General features: G+C 40.9%; 1 protein-coding gene across 2 annotated transcripts in view; it reads left to right on the top strand.

Annotated features, from left to right (window-relative positions):
- Positions 1-20,571, top strand: part of dock1 (dedicator of cytokinesis 1) — a 194,072-nt gene that overhangs the window by 166,787 nt on the left and 6,714 nt on the right. For both annotated transcript variants that reach the window (XM_028567274.1, XM_028567273.1), the window contains exons 41-49: positions 381-522; positions 877-958; positions 2,933-3,017; positions 5,372-5,458; positions 7,185-7,361; positions 9,848-9,931; positions 16,175-16,312; positions 19,064-19,206; positions 19,691-19,889. In XM_028567274.1, coding sequence (XP_028423075.1) covers positions 381-522; positions 877-958; positions 2,933-3,017; positions 5,372-5,458; positions 7,185-7,361; positions 9,848-9,931; positions 16,175-16,312; positions 19,064-19,206; positions 19,691-19,889 — 1,137 coding nt within the window. The remainder of the gene's footprint in view (positions 1-380; positions 523-876; positions 959-2,932; positions 3,018-5,371; positions 5,459-7,184; positions 7,362-9,847; positions 9,932-16,174; positions 16,313-19,063; positions 19,207-19,690; positions 19,890-20,571) is intronic.

Below are 20,571 nucleotides of genomic sequence, written 5' to 3'. Positions count from 1 at the left end.
CAAGCTAAATAGGAGTAGCCATTTGCAGTCTGTCAGTTTGCTAAAACAGAAGCCCACTCTGAACTCAGCAGGGATTAACTAATAACTGAATTGGTGCCAAGAACTTTCCATCAGCCTCATTTCCAAGGATTTAATATGAATATTATGATAATGTGTTTTAACACAGCCACAGTACCGGGCCAAGTAGATTTACAAATCAAAGCTGTTCTTCTCCATGTAACTGTCTTTTAAAAACAATGTTGATGATGCCATATTCATAAAATAGGGACAATGTGCCTTATGTCCACATAATGTGTGAAAATAATCACCGGCTTGCATGATTGTGTGTCTGCCTTTATGTACGTGGCAAAGGTCTCATTGTTTCCCTTATTGTCCTTCAGAACAAAATGTTCATCTACCGTGGGAAGGAGTACGAGCGCAGAGAGGACTTCGAAGCACGTCTTCTCACACAATTTCCCAATGCAGAGAAGATGAAGACGACCACACCGCCCAGCGAGGACACAAAGTGTTCCTCTGGACAATGTATCCTCAGCGAGAGTTATTGATTCATTTCTAACATTGGCGGTAGATGTTTTTTTCAATTTCATGAAGTTCTTTTTTAATTATTTTGGTGCAGCCGCCATGTGAAATGCTGCCAGTACATAAAATGAAAGGAAATGTGTTTTTTATGCGCCACAAATTGATTGTGCATACTTGCGGAGTAATTGTGGGGCTGGGAGAAGTGGTTTTAATCAAAATTAATATGATTAATAATACATACTTTGATTTCAAAGAGTGCCGATTAACAATAGCCGTGAATTATCACCAGGTCCTCATAACTATTTCATTCATTTGAGTTCAACAGTTTCATTTATTTCCTTGATGTTTGTGCTGAAGACATCCAGTGTTTCACGGTTAAACCCATCCTCGACCTGCCTGCCAAGTTCCAGAACAAACCCGTCTCCGAACAAATAGTGAGGTAAGCAGGATATACCCTCCTCCGCACACACTCATTTCTTTACAATTACGGAGTGTGTTCCTCAAAGTCACACAGCATGCATTTGAATACAGCAAGCTCAATTTACTTTCCCCAGTAACTCAAAAAGAATTCGGAGAGCTTGTAATGACATGCAAACATGCATTAAGTTTATTTTTGTGTGTGGTATCTTGAGGACCGCTGTGGTGAAAGCCATTAAATCTTGATTTAAATGTATGTCTGTGTAGAACAAACAGCGGTTGACCTTGTCCTTCTAGTGGTTATTAACTTGCACCAGCCATCTGCTATTAGTCACTGTGCCAAGTACAACATTGTTTCTCTGACATCATTAATACCTTTGTGTTGGCCACCAGGGCCACAGTAAACAGTGGGCCCCCTACACTCCCACTTGTTTGCCCAATCTGTACGCCAACCATGCACTGCATCAGTCAGCTGTGCAAATTCACTTTGATATGCCACCCAACGCATCATCAGACATAATTAAAAGAAGGCATTTACTTGGATAACCTTTAGGTTAAATTTAGGGTAAATATACCTGCGCACTGATCTTATCACAAGCCTGCACCATTGGTCACATCCCCCTGCAGCAGCCTGTTGGCTTGTCTGCTAACTGTGTCTGATTGGAATATGTAACTCTGTTAATAGCCCAGATTAGACAGACGTGTTTAGAGAGTGATAGAGGGTTGTTCCACACCAACTGTCTGTCCGTCTCTCTTTCTCTGCCAACTCTGTTCTCTCTGTTTCTTTCTCCAGCTCTCGCTGTGCTTTCCCCGGTTGTCTCTTTCTGTCTCTATCTCTCTGTTTTCTCTCATTTATTCTCTCATTCAGTGCAAAGGATCACGGTGCATAGCAATGAGACTGAGCTGTTTGAGCCAAAGGGTCACAGCAGCAGGCGGAGCACAACCCCCGTCTGACCTTGCTTTGTCCAGACCATACTACTGCATCATCTCTAGCCCGCCAGCTAATTATATGTAAAAGGCTTAATTGGGGTAGCGCAGCTGATTTAAAGCTGCTTTATTAATCTGTTTATTACATCAGAAGCTCAGAGGCTCCTTTTTTTTAGGTTAATGCCACGTTTTCTCCGCTAATTTGGGAATGGTCCTCATCATGTTCATTAAATAGTGTGTTGCCCTTTGTGACCAAGCACAGAAGGGGACATCTGATTGTCGGTAGAATATAAATGGCTCAATTACAAATAAGACCTGAGCCCAATTTCTCTTTTGAGTTTGAATGTCACAAAAGCGTTGTATGGTCTGTTCATTAGCAATACATTAACTGTCCTTAGTAAAAATAGTTCAAAAGTTGTAGCATCCCATTCTGCACACACTTATTGCTGCTACTACAAACATAAACGGGCACGGATTTCTTTCATATTTTATTCATAATTGTTTGCTAATGCAGGCAAAACATGCTGTTCGAAAACATATGGCATTGTTTTCAGAATGCAAAATGCAATATGCTTCATGAGGATAATACATCTGTACTCATTTCGCCAGGACGGTGTGAATGTGGATTTCTGTAGGCGAGAGAGACGGATTGAAAGATGGAAAAAGAGCCAGTAAGGCATCAATGTGAGAGACCATGTAGGTGCCCAGACAGCTGCTCCCACAGCCACTATGCAACACCATCATTTTCCTAGTGTGAAAAGTCTATTAACCTGATTTGGCAAAGTTCATCCCCACTAGTCATGTGCCTCACGTTTAGCTGCAGCTTCTCTACATGTCTGACATGTCGGACTAACCTCAGGTGCTGCCAGTGATGTGTGTGACCCAAAAAATGAATTTATTTACCATGTAGATGAGACCATGCCATAAACAAAACAGTTTCTGGCAGAGCTAGCCTGAAGGGGGCCTGTCATGTGTTTGATCTGAAGCAAAGTAATCAACCTTTGAATCAAGCCGTAGATTGCCCATAACAGTTTTAATTTACTCAGGCACTGATTCTCTCCCTCCCCAGCTTCTACACAGTAAATGAAGTCCATAAATTCCAGTATTCCAGGCCAGTGAGGAAGGGAGAAAAAGACCCCGACAACGAGTTTGCGGTAATTACTCTTTTTTTTTTTTTTAATCTTATTTCACTGACTTTGCTTGTCCATTTTATTTTTTCTAAAGGGTTTTATGAACTATTTGTTAACATAAGAATCATCATTGAAATGCTCTTTTAAATGAAAAAAAAAATATTCAGCCAGTTGGAATTTCTAAAAATAACATAAAGGCTACTTGGCATCGACCTATAATATAAAATGTCCTAGCTACTGCCAAAGTTGACAACGTAGTTGCTGAATTTCAATCATTTATGATTGGATTGATAATGGTCCTGTGACTCAGCTCCAGGAACAGGGCACAGATAATGCAAGATAATACAGATACAGATAATATATTTAGTATGGTAAGTTACAATAGACAGAATTCAAATGTAATCAATCAATCATTATATAGCACTTTACAGCAACCAGCAGGTATCCAAAGGAACAAAGAATAAAATAACATCTCATACAATAAAAAGAATTAAACATAGAAAATCAGAAAAGGTTACATAGAAACAGGAGGAGGAGAGGGACATTGTCACACCACTACTACGTATTAAAAGCCATTCCAAACAAATAGGTTTTGAGTTTGGATCTAAAAAGACCTACATATGTAATAGTGTGAATATCAGGGGGTAACTTGCCTAAGCCTGATCACCCCACCGTTTATACCTCGACCTCGGGACTTCTAAAACCAGTTGATTTGAAGACCGCAATGACCGGTTGTGCTAACGCAGGGTTAAAGTCTCGGACAAATACTCCAGGGCCAGGCCATTTAAGGCCTTGAAAACAAACAATAAAATCTTAAAATCGATTCTAAAACGCACAGGGAGCCAATGTAGGGTGTAGAGAACAGGAGTGATGTATGCACGTTAGGATTGCACGATATTGACAAAATGTGATATTGCGATATCGATTATGAATATTGCGATATCAATATTAATTTCGATATTTTTAAACATATGTAAAATTACAAAAGTTACGGGAAAACGCATCAAAATAGATTCATAATAAATCAACTGACTGTCATATTGGACTGGTACAAAATGAATAAATGTGAGACGTGAGATGGTTACATTCAGTAAAGAGCATTACAGTAATCCAATCTTAATAATAATATATAATAATATAATAATAATAAAAGCATGAATCGCCTGTTCTAGATCGTGCCTGTTAAGGAAGGGATTAACTTTAGCCAGGAGACAAAGCTGGAATAGCTCATTCTAACAACATTGCTGATCTGCTTGTCAAATTTCATGCTGCAATCAAATGTCACCCCGAGTGTATGAAGCCAGAGCTCCCAAATTCAAAGCTGCACCGTTTTGGCATGCATGAAGTACTGAAGATAATACACTCAGTTTGATCTTCATTCAAATTAAGAAAGTCATGTGAAATAACTTAAAAGTAAAAAATAAAGCTGAAACGAGCTGTTCAATTTTTCATCCAGGTTTTTTTTTTTTGTCTAGGTATCACTACTGCTGTTTTTTAAGTTATTATAGGATACTGCTGGATTATTGTTTGATATTCATGTTTGAGGTTTTAATACATATTTTTCATTGTTTCCAGCAGAAAGTTAAAAAAAAAAAGGAAAAGAAAATCAATAGGAAAGCAGAACTCTCATTAAACACAGGAACACTGGTTGCCAACAAGAAGATCCAGAGTAAATAAAATTATTGACAGTGATCCAAATCTGGTTGCCTAGTGCAGCTATTACTTTCTAGGTCTGATTTTTTTGTACATTTTACGATTTATGTTTTGTGCACACTTAATATCCAGGTTGTCAATGACCCGGGAGACAAATTAAACTCATTCACACTTTCCTCTGTGTGTTTACTGTGGCATCACTTTGGCAGCATGGGATGATGTATTTAACTCATCTCAGACGTACTCTGACAGATAGGACCCTCTCCGTCCTGACAGTGAAGAGATGGGTATCTATTGCTAGACATATTGCATCTATCTAACCTATTAAACATATCAATATAAAAACCTTTCTCCAACGTGAGAAGTTAGTATCCTTTAATAAAAACTGTTGAAAGGTTGAAACCCTCTGAAAGTAAAATCATCTCCTGTGGTGTATGATTTTCTATATTATATTTCAATGATGTATCATTTGAGATTCCATCTTATTTGGGCTTTCTGTGAGCGGGCTTAATGAGCTGCCATCCAGACAGGGAGTTTGTGCACACCCCCATTCCTTTAGCTCCCCCTACAATTGGCATCATCTTTCTCTCATTAATGCAACAGCAGTCTGAAAGCTTGTTTCAATGTGGTTTGGCACAAAAACAGCAGCAAATAGTTGTGTCTTGTCATGGCAGTTTATTTCTGCGCCGTGTTTTGATTTTGTGTCTTTGTCATCTTGTCAACAGAACATGTGGATTGAGAGGACCACGTACACGACAGCATACAAACTCCCTGGCATCCTGCGCTGGTTTGAAGTCAAATCAGTCTCCACAGTGAGTATGAAGGGCCTGTGTGCCAGGCAGGCCTCCTAATCAGATGAGGATCTGCAGCCTTGCTCAGAGGCAATCGATATGATTTGTCCACTTAAGCTGCGTAGACAGGCATGTGGACGCAGGCATGCCACTCCCCCGGACTAACGACGGGGCACGTTCTCTCTCTGCCAGAGGGCCCACATACATTCACCAAGCACTCCTTAAATACTTGTTTCCACAGAAAATAGCTACACAGCACAAATACAACTAGACGAGAGTTCAGAACCCACTCACTGTTGATTTTCCTGTAATATAAATATCTGGATAGCTGTATTAAAAACTTGTTGATGAGAGGATGGTCAGCTGCAACAAATGAGTTAAAACAAGTGTTTACTGTAGCGTTTGGAATGGGCACATTTCCCCTCCGTTCCACTAAAGCTGCATTAACTAATTAAAATGCTGGTCTGGCGTCCCCATTTAGGGCAGGGATGTTGTCTGGTGGAAGAGGGAGGTTGGAGAAATGAGTGCAGTTATATAAGTTGGAGCACAAGAGCAGGTTACAGTATCACTTAGAGCCAAAACACCCGCCTCATCCTTTTAATGTGTCATTAGTTTGTCCCAACACAAATGCACTACTTACCGGAAATTGCCAGGTTAAGTATTACACATTCAATTACTCTTTATTTGCCGCTTTGATTAGTCACATTCATGTTTGTGCTGGTGAAAGCTTCAGAGAGGGGCACTTCTCAAATGTTGTCTTTAGCCGAGATGTTACCTACAGTCTGCTCACTCAGCATTCATAGCTGTCAAATAGCATCACATAACACCCACATACCAGGCAGCTTGGGCATTAAGCACACCACAGTGGTCCATCTGGACGCTACATCCTTAGCACAATCATTTAATTACAAAGATTTGATTCTCCCCCTGCCCCCCACCCAATAACTCCCGAGTCCATGTAGTGAAGTGCTATTCTCCATTGCCACACTAATTCAATGCAGAGGCCTCTTCCTTCAGGCTGGGTGGGAACATACTGTCAGGAGCAGCTTGCCCTCCAGATGAGCCAGGGAGAGGCCAGATCCCCGAGGTTAGACTCTATTTAAAGCTTAATGACTGGGCTGAGATTCACCAAGCTAAAGCCTTCCATCTGACAATGCTTTTTATCAAGCTGGCCTAAGACATACCCACACAGATTGGAGATTTGTCTCCCTGGCACAACATCTTTATTTCTTTGGCTGGGGTCTAAGTCTGACATTTACTCAACAATCCACTTATGTTTCTCCTTACCAGCAAGCTGCAAGGTGGTTTTCTTTTTCATCCAAAGTAATGAGATTGCCTCCATGTGGCGTTACATGGATTGAGTTGGAATATTCTTTTACACAGTAGAGGAATTAATGGCAGCATTTCCAAGTATTTTATTTATCTTTTTTCAGAATTGCCAATCATATTTTGTTGACATGGGAACTGAAATTCCCCTACACCGACATGCTATCAATCTTTATTTGACAGTCGCAGGTTCATGTATGGGCGCAGAGTAGAATTATTCATTGCTTCTCTATCCTACATGATTTATGTGCGTAGTGAAGGGTTCCTAAGCCCATCTTCTAATAACGTATCCCTAGTCACTGAACACAAAATGTTTCTGCTAGATTGTGAGGATCACAAAGACAGTAGTGATATATGTGTAAATATACTGAGTATAGTGCTGAGAATATTCAGTGACACCTTCACTTATTGTGTGGCACAGGAAGAGATCAGTCCACTGGAGAACGCCATGGAAACGATGCAGCTGACCAATGAGAAGATAAGCAGCATGGTGCAGAGGCATCTCAACGACTCAAACCTTCCCATCAACCCCCTCTCCATGCTGCTGAATGGGATTGTGGACCCAGCTGTCATGGGAGGTTTTACCAACTATGAGAAGGTAGTCAACATGTAAAAAAACTTTGGATTGATTCTATCCCTGTATTGTCTCAACCTGTATACCTTTATGTACACATCTGCATTTTTAGCTTCACTCTACTTTAACAGAAGCATTAAAAGAATAGTTTGACATCTATGGAAATACGCTTTTTTGTTTGAGTTAGATGAGAAGATCAATACCACTCACTAAATATGAAGCAATGGTTAGCTTAGCATAAGGCCTGGAAATGGGGGGGAACTAGCTAGCCTGCTTCTCTCCTAAGGTAACAAAATCCCTGTACCAGCACCTCTAAAGCTGCTTACACATATAGCCGACGGCCGACCATTGACAGAAAAGCCAGTCGAAATGATCAGTCTCCCTGTGTTGGTCCAAAAAGTGCCACAGAACACACCAAAAAGACGAGATGAGACGTAATACATCTCTATAACAGCAGGCGGCGCTAATCTGTATTGTTGCCCAAGAAATGAAAACCGGCAGCTGATTGGACGCGTCACATGGGTTTGTTTTCTCCGGAAATTCAAAGCCAGACTGTCATGGCGGCCGTTCAGAATAATATCTCTTATTGTACTAAAATAGTTCACTGAAACATGTTTCTGAAAACATTTTAAGCGAGAAATAGGCCACGCAGTTGCTGAATCTGTCTTCATTTCAGATCAACAAAGGTCAGTTTAAAAGATTTTCGTCAGATTTTGAGAGACTCTAGTCACCTCATTACGCTCGCCATTTCCAGGTGAGTCCTGACTGCCCTGCCGCCGACTTAACATGTCTGGGCCGGGACACATCAGGCCGATTATCGGCCGTGGGACAGTCTGGCGAGGTCAGTGACTCAAATCTGTTCGGTGTGTCCCGTGCTGTCGTCAGTCTGAGGGGCTGTGCACTAGAGTCTCTCAGAATCTGATGAAAATCTTTTAAAATTACCTTTTTTGATCTGAAATGAAAACAGATTCAGCAACTGCATGGCCTATTTCTCGCTTAAAATGTTTTATTTTACTTTACTATTTTAGTACAATATGAGATCGTATTCTGAACGGCCTCCATGACAGTCCAGGTCTGAATTTCCGGAGAAAACAAACCCATGTGACGCGTTTGTCCAATCAGCTGCCGGTTTTCATTTCTTGGGCGACATTACAGATTAGCGCCGCCTGCTGTTATAGAGATGTATTACGTCTCGTCGCCTCTCGTCTTTTTGGTCTTTTCTGTGGCAGTTTTTTGGACCTCGGGGACGCGACTGATCATATCGACGGGGTTTTCTGTCAACGGTCGCCCGTCAGCTATATGTGTCTACACCTTCAGGTCGGCCAAAATGAATGCCGACAGCCCCCCAGACTCAGAGCGGCGTGGGATGCACCAAACAAATTTGAGTCACTGACCTCGCCAGACTGTCCAACGGCCCATAATCTCCTTGGTGTGTCAGCACCTTTAAGCTTACTATACACCTTACATAACTTCATGGAGTCTTGTTGTCACTGTGAGGTTGCCAGGCAATCAGCAGAGACCTCAGGAAGTCACTGCAGAAACCCCGTAACACACAACAGAACGTGTTAATTTGTGAGCTTTAAAGGTACTGATAGGCAAGTGTTGTTACCGTTGGTAAAAGCCAGGCTAGCTGTTTCCCCCTGTTTCCAAGCTTTATGCTAAGCTAAGCTAACCACCTGCTGCTCCAGCTATAGGGATACATAGATTAGAGTGGTATTAATCTCCTCATTGAACTTTTAAAACGAAAAGTGAAAAAGCGGATTTCCCACAATGTCAAACACAAGATCTTCTGACACGTTTTATTTTTCTGAAAAATTCTAATATATCAAACAATATTTAAAGCTAATTCAGATGAACCATTTTCCCCCCAGGTTTGATTTCATGCTGTGATATGGAGCCATAATTCTCGTCTTAGAAGCTCCCTTTCTATCAGCCTTATTGTTTTTACAACTACACTTACCACTCGTTTGCAGTCAAACAAATCATCACAAGTCATCGTGAATTAGTTTCTGTTTGATAAGACCTGGGCCTTTCTTTTTCAAAAATCTCAGTCATGCTTGCATCCTGCTTTCATCACATTTCTAGTGTTGTCACTGGTTTGTGAGCTGCACCCTCTATTCACCGTAGCACAATAGCTACTCTTGTGGAAAGGGAAATTATTTTAACTTATTGTTTGAAAAAAAAAAAAAAAAGTGATAGCCTATTGATTTCCCAGTATATATCCCAACCTGGAATAGATTCATATTGGCCTTGTGAAACGGTGCAGTATGAGTCAGAGGAAGAACGTGAATTTTTTGCCCTCAGGTCATTTCTTCATCTCAGTGAAATAGTGCAGGTGGTGGAGCCCTAACAGCCCTTTCCATTTCCCCCTTTTTTCTCCTCCGTTTCATTTTATTTATATTACCAACTTCTCCATATTTCAGATTGTTCCTTCTGTCTTCCTCTGTATGTACTTTTTCTCTTTTCATACAAACAGACTTACTCCAGTATATTTTCTCCCTTTTCTGCAGGCCTTCTTCAATGATAAGTACATACAGGAACACCCAGAGGACCTTGAGAAGATAGAGAAACTAAAGGACTTTATCGCCTGGCAGGTGAGAGTGAAGTTCATAGTGCAAGTTCATAGTGCTCATTTGCAGCTATGTGGTGTGCATTAAGATCATGGTAAAGCATCAGACTGTAGTTTGTAAACCATCCGTCTGTCTCCCCAAGATGCCAGGGTTTAAGGAAAAGTGTCATGGCCTAGCTATCACGAATTACATGCTTTTTATTTTAAAAGATGACATTTGTCATCGTAATACATTTTTTCCCCATGGCACATGTGAAGAGCAGAGGAAGGCATAGCCGACAGGCAGCCAAAATACTGAGCATGATTAGATGGTATGGAGGAGCATGAGATGCATGACAATGTGACTTCACTTGGTCTTTCAGCATGATTAAACTTCCTTATTTGCATGGATTTGCTTTGGGCTATTCACTTAGCCTTTTAGCTGCTAAAAACATAATGGCCTTATATGTAAGTTACAGGAGTTTTAGTAATTAAGAAGTTTATCAATGGAATCAGCAACAGAAAGTTGAGCACCATGCACACCGGCAGTGTTTTTATGCCTCCGTGACGGATCACAAACATCCACTAAATACCTTATACAGTATTAAATTCCTTTAAAGTCTGAGAGACATGGATGTAGCTGCAACTTGACTGGTTGGTGAAGGCATACAACGTGAGGCGGTAATTCTAGTTACGTCTGAAAGTCCTTCATACACAGTGGAGAGTTTCAATACTTTTGTATATCATGGCATTGATATCTGAAATGTTGTCCCCTTACTAAGCGCTGCAAAAAAAAAAAAAAAAAGTCACTCCGAAAGGTTACAGCTGAAAAATACAATATTGTTTGAAGAACTTGTGAGTGTACTGCCAGGAGTGTCCAATGACAGTAACTGAAGTGAGCAGGGGAAAAGTGTGTTAAGGAGTTCAGTGGAGATAATAGCGAGGGAGAGTGCTGAAGCAAACATTCTGAAGTTAGGGAGGATGCTCCACTGCGTAAAGAGACAGCGAGAGATCAGCATTGCTGTTTTTTTGCGAGCTCTGCACCCTTACTGAGCCTGAAGGAAGTGCACACACAGCAGACAAGAAATGCACATACACACATATTGTTGGAATACATCACTCACAACACATGCTGTTTAACCGCTTACTATGAAACTCCACAGATATTTAGCTCATTTGTGGCTCATCTTTGCTTTCGAGTGGAATAACAAACTTCTTCCCTTCAGGATTTTAGAAAGCTGCACTGTACGTTTTCTGTTTTATTTTGCTTCTTTTATTACTCTCTCTTAACTCTTTAACTCTGAACTAAGGGTCACTTTAATAATCAGCAAGTTATGGTTTCCTGCCTTATTGTTCACCCAGGAATTGAGCACAGATACACAAAGTTTCTCTTTCTGCTTCCTATCGCTAGTTGCAAGGAAAAAGGAAGTTAATTGAATTTTCAGTATTTGTTCCCCTCTCCGTTGTTGTAAAATAGGTCAACTTTGTGCTCTGCATCTCTGGAGGAACTCCTCTGAATCTGAAAAGTTATTTTGTGTTTCTGCAACCTTTTGTCTTATAAGGTGCGATGATTCACACAGGAATATATTGGCTTCTTATTTGATGTCATTTGTGATGCTGCTCACATTTATTCTTCCTCCCTTTTTCATAATTAACATTTTCCTATCAGTTGTTACTCTAGTTTTTCCGTATGTCTTTTTTTGAAGACATTCAGATTGTGTAAGCATTGGGGAAATGTAGCATATCACTGACTGAAGTAGAAGTTGGCAAAGCAGGTGAGGGTAACCTAAAAATAAATGTGTCGCTACTTCATTACTCCTGGAAAGAAGTGGATACCACAAATACATTAAATCTAACAAAGTTGGAGTATGCAACTAGATTTTACCTTTAAGACCTATCAGTTATTTTTATATCCATCTCGAAGCGAAGGCACTGAACAATGTCTGTTTTGTTTCAAAGCTTTGTGTTGTTTCCAATGCAATGCTCAAATGTGAAAGAGACGAATCCTATTCAGCACCAATTTCACATTTCAGCTCGATTCAAATAGTGTTAGAAATCACACTGCAATTTTGAAAGGATCCTCCACCCACAGTCCATGGTACCAATTAGCAAGAGCTCTGTTGTATACCCCAGTCAAACCAGTATGAGATAAACACGTTGCTCTATCTTGGCAGCCCAGTTAAAAATGTCCTTCACATCAAGCTATCATCTATGTATCCTCCACAAGCACAAAAAGACATGATTGAAGTTGTTTGGTGTGATCATCACAGAGACATGTCATAGAGAAAGCAGAAATATATTTGCGGAGCCCACGGCAAACACACAAGGAACCTTTTAAAGAGATGACTAAGGCAGAGTTGTTGATTTGAAATGGTATCAACTGTGTCCTTGCCAGAGCCAACATGCTTGTTTATCTCGTTTCTTGAATCTGTCTAAATGAGACAAATGAAGGCGAGCCTGCTCCAATGAACAAACTAAGCAAAATGAGCCAGTGTGCACTGTTATTCTGAAATACCCATTGTCCTCGTCCAGCAATTAGAGAGGAAATGAGCAACTAGAAATCAGGAAATTAGGTATTGTAAAAATAGCTGTCTGGCAAATACAAAGTGCATGTTTTCTGTGATGTTTCTGGTTAAAATTAGCAAACGCTCTAGACAGCTGCCTAAATAAGCAACTAAGACTTCTCACTGCAGCATGATCCATTCTATTTAAAGTTGTTAAGCGTAGGTGAGTGATCAATAAATTGAATCACAGACCCAAGGAGGCAATTTTCACCAGGGCATTATCAACATAAACAGTGTTTCAGTGACAATTCTTTATTCTTCATTGTGTTTTAATAAAGGTTTTTCATCTCATATATTGTAGAGTCTGCCTGCTTATTAGTATCTCTTGACTCATCAATGGCTGTGTACGTCTCTAAGACCTTTGTGAAAGGTCTTAATATGTCATCATAGCCATTTGCCCAGCATGACAAATGGAATGTGGCTGTCCCAGCACCCTGGGGTGTGGCTCAGAAGTCTGCTCACTGTGCATTAGTTAGGGGTAGAGTGACATGGTTCAGCTGAGAACACTGGGCTCTGAGAGACACTGCTGATATCAAGCAGCAATGCTATTTTGTTTATACTGCACTCCAGCTGATAATACTGCCATTCACCTGTTCATTCAGATTAATTTGTAATCACAGCATGCCCACAAAGTACAGCTTGAAAGGTGAATGTTTAGTTCCAAAGTTGTGGTTTGCATGGCATTATGATGGGGAGACATATACAAAAGGAGATTTCAACCCTGTATTTATGTATTCTGGTGGTACAGAGAAATAAAACACTAAGTAGTCATCATATTGCAGAGAAATAATAGGATATTTCTTTTTTTAGTTGCTTTGTTCTAAATACTGTGTGGTGTGCTCCCTATTAACAATAAACCTTTATGCCACTTTTTAATCTGTAGTAAATTATTTGTGACCACTAGGGGGCACAACAACTCAGAAACAAACTCACAGAAACCTAGCGCGGAGTTACTAGCTGTTTATCAAGTGCTCTTGGCTAACCATCAATTGACAGCGATCCCCTTTGGGCATCTTTAGTACCATACTCTATGTACCATACCATTATATGTAATTTTTGCATGCTGTCTGTTGGCACTAGTTTTACATTATTGGCAGCTGTTCAGCTAATTTAATCAGTGGCATATATGACAAATATCTGTTTCTTTAGCTTCCGCATACTTAACTTTAGGTACAACCACTATTTACTTTGGTAAATTGCTGTTTTGTGCTGGAAAGGCGGCTTTTCTTACCATTATCACTTGTGTCTGACTATTTCTTCTGATATTTCTTTTTTTTATTATAAAAAACCAAACCCCTCACTTTCCCAGTTAGCATTTCAGTATTTTACACAGACATGTATATCTTTCCCCATTTTCCTTTAAAAATACATTTGTAAGATTTGTAAGCTAACCTTTAGAGTGGAATCTATGCTTGTTTTTGTGCCCAGTGCCTAATTTAACATTAGCCTCACATAAGGTAAAATCTCTTTCTGATAAACCAAATCATAAACCTGCTGTCTCTGTCCGACTGCTGGAGTAGAATAAAAACTGCTTTTAAAAAGTTGGTACATGTAATAAAAAAAAACAACTACTAAACGTGTATGTCTGTGTGTTAGCAACCTTGAGCCTACGTGTCTTCCACAATAAGCTTATCTCTGTGCAGCCACCAAGCAGAATTCTGTTGCCATGCCACCACTCAGTCGCACTCAATCATCCTAAGGTCTATAAAAAGATGTGGGTATCCTGAGAGACGTGAATCTTGCCTCAGCTTTCACTCACTTTTTTTTTTCTCCCTGTTTACGTCTATTTCGTCCTTTCTGACTCCTCTCCCTCCCTTTTCTCTCACTCCTAACCCCTCTCTTTCCTTTCACCTTTACTCTCTCAGCTTTCTCCTCTCCTCTCCTCTCCAAGAGGTCCCAGTGGTGATGATGATGCTGCTCAATATCATGGGAAATCCTCGCAGGGTGTCTGTAGCCTTCTCTCATTTATCTTTCTGTGCAAGAGCTTTGGTTTTGTGGAGCACAGCATAATAACTAACATTTAGTGAGTAAAATATCCTGTATTGTAGACACTATGATACATGCTTGGTATCTCTTTTTAAACCAATCTACTCACCATGTGCTTCTCGAGTCATATGATGCTTTTTAATGTATTAGTGCAGTGTATTACATGGCTGAGAACCTGAAGCTACAACATTATAGATGTTGTTCTGCTTTAGTTATTTTATCCATTAATAAGACCACCATTTGTTGAAACCTGTAAATAAAACATGCACCGTTTGAGGTTATTACAAAAGGTTGCATCATAAAAAAATTAATTGCCCTTGTGTGCAAGATGAGTGTAGTCAGTTCTTGCTGTTGCCTGCTGTGGAGGGGCAGTTTGGCCTCAGAGAAAAGGAAGAAAGGCGAGCGGTCACTAGGGAATCAGAGGTTAGCACACACACGCACACACACAGACACACACACACTTCTTTTTCTTCTTGTTACTGGCCTACCTATGCCAGATACTTCACACACTTCTTTGTACCCAGAGAAAGTTCTTTGTTCCATTTGCTCAAGGCAGGTGAATTTGTTAGCTGAAAAAGCTACTGTACTTAGGATGAGGCACAAGATGCACGCTGCAGTTTAGTGTTTCCTTGTTTATTGAAATGTTCAAATGCACCACTCTGACTGGGACTTATTCATAGAATTCAATTCCATTTTATTTATAGTATCAAATCATAACAAGAGTTATCTCAGGACACACATCTACAGAGACAGAGTAGGTCTAGACCACACTCTATAATGTACAAAGACCCAACAATTCCAGTAATTCCCTAAAGCATAAAGGCATAAGCTGCTTGCCTTTCACATTTTAACAATATTTTTCACTTATCATGAAATATTTCTACTTTTGCCATGGGAAAGAAAAGGTCTGTTATTACCACAAGTGACTCTAACATCCTTTCCGGTTTTCTGAGTTATTGTGCAATTCTCCACTGCCTTATCACAGGCAAAGATGGCATGTAAAACACCAGGTTCTGAAAACACAACAAAAAAAACTGTGATCTCAACCAAAAAATACTCTCTTCCCAAGGGATGACGCTTCCTCCTCTTGCCAGATTTAGTCAGCAGAGCTTGCTGACACTGACTGTGGCACTGGGGTTTCCTAATTACTAGTTTTCAGCAGTTTCATTCTTTCTCTCTTTGTCTCTCTCTCTCTCTCTCCCTCTCTCCCTCCCTCCCTCCCCCTCTACCTGAGATGCTTCTGTTATGCGTTTAGATTTTGCTATTTACCACCTGCCTAAAGTGTGAGAGGCAGCAGTGTCCTGGAAAGGATGCATTTCATCTTTGTTTGCGTCGGAGGTGGGGAGGAAAACATCCATGGGATGCAGTACATGCCTATACATGTAGTCTGTCCATGCGTTCTCATTGCCTTGTTTAATATGCCTGTGTTATGATGTGTTAATGTTGGAGGTGGAGGCAGGGGGAGGGAGTGTCATGGCAACAGCCTTCGCTATAGTCTACTTCCACCTGGATAAGGTTGCACTGATATTTCCTCTGTGCACTCAGACTGATATGCATTCACTGCTTGTGCTGAGTATGCACAGCCAAGGGGCCAAAAGTCATGCGAGTAAAATTGGATGTATGTGGTGGGACAGGAGCGTTTTCCTCTGATGAATGGAGAACCGGCATGTAGCTAACCTCTCATCTCTCTAGGGTATGTTGGGTGAAGGTTTCTTACACTACTGTTTTGCCCCCGGCAGATCCCGCACCTCTCCGAAGGTGTTCGCATCCACGGAGAGAAGGTCACAGAGGCGCTGAGGCCTTTCCACGACCGCTTAGAGGCCTGCTTCAAGCAACTGCGGGAGAAGGTGGAGAAACAGTATGGGGTAAAAACCCTGGTAAGAGCTTTTGCTTGTTTGGGAGCTTTCTGTTACATGAAAAGTGATTTGTAGCTCAGTGTGGTCATTTCTAGCAGGAACTAATGTAATCTGCTGCCTTTTATTTCTCCTGGTGTGTTCGGCCTTAAATTATGTAATGTAACACATCATACAATATGATATTGTTATACCTTTTAGAAATCCATCATGTAGGATTGCTGTCCTCCTGTTCCTTTGTTTGGTTTTAACATTTATTCCACATATACTGTATGTTTTTTGTTTTTCAGATAAAACATTGATGCAATTACTTTGTGTTATCTGAAAATTTTCATTATTTAGTATTTTGTATACAGTGGGGGAAATAAGTATTTGACCCCTTGCTGATTTTGCAGGTTTGCCCACTTACAAAGAATGCAAAAATCTACAATTTTAATCATATGTACATTCTAACAGTGAAAGACAGAATCCCAAAGAAAATTCCAGAAAATCACATCATATGAATTTATTAAAATTGATAACCATCTGATGAGGAAAAACAAGTATTTGACCCCCTGGACAAACAGCAAGTATTCTGGCTCCTACAAGCCAGTTAGTCTTTCTTTAAGACACAGCCCCAATCCGAACCAATTATCTACATTAAATACACCTGCCTCACCTCGTTACCTGTATAAAAGACACCTGTCAACACCCAAACAACCAGCATCCAACATCATCACCATGGGCAAGACCAAAGAGCTTTCTACGGACATCAGAGACAAGATTGTTGATCTGCACAAGGCTGGGATGGGCTACAAGAGAATCGGAAAGCAACTTGGAGAGAAAAGATCAACTGTCGGTGCAGTTATCAGGAAATGGAAGAAGCACCACACCACCGCCAACCTCCCTCGGTCTGGGCCTCCACACAAGATCTTGCCTCGTGGGGCATCCCTGATCATGCGAACGGTGAGGAATCATCCCAAAACCACAATGGGGGAACCGATGAATCAACTGAAGGCAGCTGGGACCACAGTTACAAAAGAAACGGTTGGTAACACACTACGCCGTCATGGATTGAAATCCTGCAGCGCACGCAAGGTCCCCCTGCTCAAGAAGAAACATGTACAGGCCCGCATGAAGTTTGCCATTCACCACCTGGACGACTCAGAAGAGGCCTGGAAGAAGGTGATGTGGTCAGATGAGACCAAAATAGAAATTTTTGGCCTCAACTCAACTCGTCGTGTTTGGAGGGCAAAGAACACCGAGTACAACCCAAAGAACACCATCCCCACCGTCAAGCATGGTGGTGGCAACATCATGCTTTGGGTTTGCTTTTCAGCCAAGGGGACGGGACAACTCCATCGTATTGAGGGGAGGATGGACGGGGCCATGTATCGTGGAATTCTGGACCGACATCTCCTTCCCTCAGTGAGAGAGCTGAAGATGGGTTGAGGATGGGTGTTTCAGCACGACAACGACCCTAAGCACACCGCCAAAGCAACAAAAGAGTGGCTGAAGAAGAAGCACATCAAGGTTCTGGAGTGGCCTAGCCAGTCTCCAGACCTGAATCCGATTGAAAATCTTTGGAGGGAGCTTAAAATGCGAGTTGCCAGGCGACAACCTCGGAACCTGAATGATTTGGAGGCTGTCTGCAGGGAGGAGTGGGCCAACATCCCTGCCGAAATGTGCACAAACCTTGTCACCAACTATAAAAACCGTTTGACATCTGTGCTGGCCAATAATGGCTTTTGTACAAAATATTAACATGCTGTTTGTCCAGGGGGTCAAATACTTGTTTTTCCTCATCAGATGGTTATCAATTTTAATAAATTCATATGATGTGATTTTCTGGAATTTTCTTTGGGATTCTGTCTTTCACTGTTAGAATGTACATATGATTAAAATTGTAGATTTTTGCATTCTTTGTAAGTGGGCAAACCTGCAAAATCAGCAAGGGGTCAAATACTTATTTCCCCCACTGTACATAGAGAAATAATGGTCACAGGATGACATGAGCCACAGAAAAACATCTATCAATACAAATATGGCACACAGTGTAAAAGTTACTGAGGAGAGTGGTGTTCCTTAGTTGGATTTACTTTCCTGTGGGAGGAAGCACTGCCAAACTGTTTAAAAAGCCAGTGTCCGAACCAGGATTTGATACAATTTTTAAGAGCTGATGTCAAGAACACAATCAAAATAAATGATAAGCTACAAATTTCCGATTTTGAGTTCCCTGTTCCTTAACAGCATGTCCTCCAGATGCACTTAGAACATGCATGTCATACTTGCTTTTACTTTTAAGTCAGCTTGTGTGCAGTGGGATGCTGCTGGGGACGACCTCCCATCTCTCTCCTCTTTTACAGATGTAATTGTTGCTTGGCCAAGCTTTTCCCTCAATCTTGCCTGAGGTAAAGGTGCCCTCGCTCAATTTAAAGGGAGAGGGTAGTCACCTTTCAAATGAGAGAAAAGCCATCACTTTCCAGGGTGGGATAATAAGGTTATCCAATCATATGTATGATGACCCCTTTCTTCACTCAAATTTAAATACAGAAGGGTTCATTGTTAAGTCCTTTTACAGAAGTACAGGAATAAATAGTATGTTGTTTGATAATGTCGCTGCATTTGGAGCTCTATGCTCTACATCGAATTAGCATAATACTGGGAATGACCTTCACACACTATATATTTCCAGTACTGTAAACAGAAATAAAAATGCACAGATAGTAACTTCAAAGCAGTCATTGACTTCTAAGCTGAATTTTGTTCCGTTTTTCTTTTCCTCTGTGGTGTCAGCCGGCAGCAGACGAACGGCGGGGGCCTTGTCCTCAGTCCATGGTGCGCTCCTTCACCATGCCCTCCTCCCAGAGGCCGCTGTCAGTGGCTTCAGTCACCTCCATCTCCTCTGACAACTCCCCCTCCAGGCCTGGCTCAGATGGGTAACACCTGGTTTACAGTTCTTTAGGGTGTAAAATACCATACATCCTCCTTGGCATTTTTTTTTGGTCATCCCATTTGAGCAGTTTAGAAAAGTGTTTTTGGATTACTGTCTTGTAATAATCCCTGCCGTCCTTATCTCTATAAGTCAATCCCAGGCCTAAATTAGGTTCCTAAATTATATATATATATAAAATATATATAGTACAACATTTTCATAAATTATACACTTCAGTTACAATATCTTATGTTTAGTAAACCAGATACTGATGGCACAGTGCTGTATTGTACCTCTTTATATAGCTAGGCTTTTTTTTTCTACCGAAAATGTTTTGTGCTGGTCGGGTGATACTTGAATGAAAGAATATTTCAAAGGGGGCACATTATTCAAAGAAATTTGAGAACCACTGAATTATGCTAATAACTATTTCAGTTATTCCTGCTTGACTGTTTAAGAGAACCATTATCGTATTATTTTGATTTCAGTTTTGCCCTGGAGCCTCTCTTGCCAAAGAAGCTGCACACCAAGTCTCAGGACAAGCTGGACCGGGATGAACCTGAGAGGGAGCGCAAAGAGAAGAAGAAGGAGAAGAGGAACAGTAAGCACCAGGAGATCTTTGACAAAGAGATGAAGACCACGGAGATCACTCTGCAGCCCGCTGAAGCTGTCATACTGTCAGAGACGGTACTGAAAATGTGACCTTTACTAGAAATTTCCCTCTTTCTCTCTCTGCCTTTACTTTTGTTTTTACTTTAAATTCTTTTCCATTGCTTTACTGAACCATTCTGTATTCTGCTGTTCCTCTCCTCTTTTCTTTCTTGTACCTATGCAAGTGCATTGACAATTTGCTGTGAGTTTTCATGGTTCACAAAGAAGAAAGTAGGGGTGATGTGAAATACAGAAAAAGTGAGAGAACCTAATATGTGCACAACTACAGGCCTATTGGCACAAAGAACACAAAGAGGTTTGGACTGGCAGCTGCTCTGCGTTGCATTGTGTTTCAAGCTCGGTGCTTTCCCTTAACCAGCATCATGATGCTCCTTTTTTGTGTTAGTACAGACCAATTTGATAAGCCTTTTCCCACTGTTTCTTGTTAATTCCTGTATATTTGTGGTTCCTAAGCATCAGGCCGCAATCAGGCCACCACCTTTCTTCTATATAAGAATAATCTAAATCTAATTGGCTTGTTACCATGATGTTTGCCGAGCACATTCATGCTCCCAAAGGCTGAATCATTTCCATTTTGGACTCAAAGAGCATATCTCCAGCGCCACTCTTATGTCAAGTTGTTAAGTTTGTACACAAAATAATTAAGTGGTAGATTACTACACTATTTTCTGTGCATCTTTATGGTCCTCTGAGGCTG

The sequence above is a fragment of the Perca flavescens genome, chromosome 21, assembly GCF_004354835.1.
Source record: "Perca flavescens isolate YP-PL-M2 chromosome 21, PFLA_1.0, whole genome shotgun sequence".
NCBI lineage: Eukaryota > Metazoa > Chordata > Actinopteri > Perciformes > Percidae > Perca > Perca flavescens.
The sequence above is the reverse complement of the archived record's forward strand: the minus strand, read 5'-3'. Positions and strand labels throughout refer to the sequence as shown.